General features: G+C 38.9%; 1 protein-coding gene across 1 annotated transcript; it reads right to left on the minus strand.

Annotated features, from left to right (window-relative positions):
- Positions 1-618: 618 nt before the first annotated feature.
- On the minus strand, positions 619-1,524 carry LOC142759460 (olfactory receptor 2A7-like). The gene has a single exon (XM_075861633.1). It carries the CDS (start codon positions 1,522-1,524, stop codon positions 619-621), a length of 906 nt encoding a protein of 301 aa, XP_075717748.1.
- Positions 1,525-2,469: the final 945 nt, after the last annotated feature.

The following is a 2,469-nucleotide window of genomic DNA, read 5'->3' on the forward strand; positions in this document are numbered from 1 at the left end:
CAACCGGGGAGTCAGAACACTGTTCGACACTGCTCAAACAGAGAATCCCTACAAACAACAAGAGACACATTCACCCGATCCTGAAGAAGGGCACCCACTGGGAAGCCAGTTTCAATGCCAACGTGAGGTCATTTACTGTAGGGGGAAAGCTCTCCCAAACAGAGTTAAGAACTCAGCGTGTAGGGTTAAGAAACTTTGCAGCCATGTTCTATCCACCTAAAAGATCCGAGCCTGCTAAAGCGGTCACTTCAGGGGGTAGACCTCTGCCAGTCACTCCAAATGGCAAGGAGTGTGTCACATGGACAGCCTCATAAACTGAACATCCGATAGGGAGATCCTCCTAGTCAGAACATTTGGTGGAGACACTTACACCTGGGGAGGGACCCATTGGCTTTACATCTGTTCACATGCTCCTCCCGAAGACCATTTACATGTTGGCCATCACAACTCTTGATATTGATTGTATAACAGTATTATTTCGACATTGGGTAGCTGTATTATTAGATTACTTTGTGTATGGAGCTGCCATGTCTCCTGCCACCACTTTTAACCTTCTGGAGAGAGACGCAGTCATCATCATTGGACATACACATAAAGTTAAAGGTAAAATATAACCATTTATAATAACTTGGTAAATGTTTTCTTCACCTCCCTGTTATTCAGACTGTAAATGAGTGGATTTAGAAAAGGCGCAATAATAACATAGAAAATAGAGACATATTTCCCTTGGTTTGAAGATTTGTCCTGTGATGGACCAAGATATGTGACCATGCCCGTTCCAAAGTACATGGCCACGACAGTCACATGAGACGTGCAAGTCGAAAATGCCTTAGCTCTTCCTACGGAGTGAATCTTTAATACCGAGTAGATAATGCAAACATAAGACATTATAATAAAGGAAAAAGGGAGAAGAATAGTAATAAAACTCAGCAGAAAGATTGCACGTTCCTTGTCGTAATTTCTGTCGCATGATAAGTGTAACACTGCGAGAGATTCACACATGAAGTGATTGATCTGGTTAGGATTACATAAGGCTACGGGCATCAGAAATGATGGGAGTATGATGATCAGGAAACTGAAAATCCAAATAAGAGCAGTAAGTCTATGGCAAATGTTCCACTTCATCAGAACCTGGTACTGGAGAGGTAGACATATGGCCAGGCAGCGGTCATAGGCCATTAGCACTAGAAGCAGACACTCTGTAGTCCCTATTAGTAGAAGAATGTTGACTTGGGCGAGACAAGCAACTAAGGATATCGTCCTTTGAGTAGACAGTAGGTCCATCAACATTTTGGGTGTGGCAAAACATGAATTACACAAGTCTATGAAGGAGAGCTTGCTGATGAAGAAGTACATGGGGGTGTGCAGCTTAGTGTTGAGGATGATGATGTGGATTATAAGAACATTACCGATGACGGTGAATACATAAATAATCAAAAACAACACAAACAAGATCAAGTTTATCATGAGGTCGTCGGAGAAGCCCACCAAGATGAATTCAGTTGCAAGTGTCTTGTTCTTCATGTTGTCTTGGGAAAATAAGGTCAGTGTCTATGAGGCATTGAGACATAAAGCCATTAGAGTGTAATGATTGATAAAGGAACCCTCAATGGAAGCAACACAAAATAAATATAATAATAATAATAATAATAATAATAATACAAAGATTACTATATAAGATACAATTAACCAACCTAGAATTCTATATGAACCAGTTAGGAGTTTAGTCCGCACCAACAGAAATGTTCTCTATTATTTTGTGGTTTTGTGTCATGCTAAATAAAATAAAAATATGAAATTTAAATTATGTTTATTTTTTAAATTCTTGTTTTTTACAATAGTTATTCTATTACCTAAGGGTCATACCACGGGCGCATTATAGAGTCTATAATACCCAGACCTCCTGCAGTTCTACCGAACCAGACTAAGATCACCATGAATTTGTAGAATTGCGGGAAGTCCAGGTATTGCCACCTTAATACGGACTCTAAAATATACTACTGTATACTCCTGTATTATGGCCATCCAAATGTAGCCTTAGGCGGCATATGGAGTCCTTCAACTACCATCACATGGTGCCTCCGAACAGCTTTATACAACTCCATATAATAAATATATTCTTCCCACAATGCTTCTAGAGGAAAATATCGCTGCAAAACGGTATCCAACGGAACATCCCAATATAATTGGAGGCATTCAGAACAGTAAAGCTTGGAGGTTGTAAAATACCTATGAAGACATATATTGACAACAATACTAGAAGTGTAAATAACCATAGTACAAGTAAAGCACTAACCAATATCAAAAACATATCTTTATTTGGAAAATATTTAAAAACATACAGTACATAGACCATCACATACAATATAAGACAACACATAATAAATGTGGTCGTGGTATCTAGGAGCAACAAATGTATCATATTCTACATCCATGGAATCAAACAGTGTATTGTCAATACTGTACAAG

The sequence above is a fragment of the Rhinoderma darwinii genome, chromosome 4 (genome assembly GCF_050947455.1).
Source record: "Rhinoderma darwinii isolate aRhiDar2 chromosome 4, aRhiDar2.hap1, whole genome shotgun sequence".
NCBI classification, from domain to species: Eukaryota; Metazoa; Chordata; class Amphibia; order Anura; family Rhinodermatidae; genus Rhinoderma; species Rhinoderma darwinii.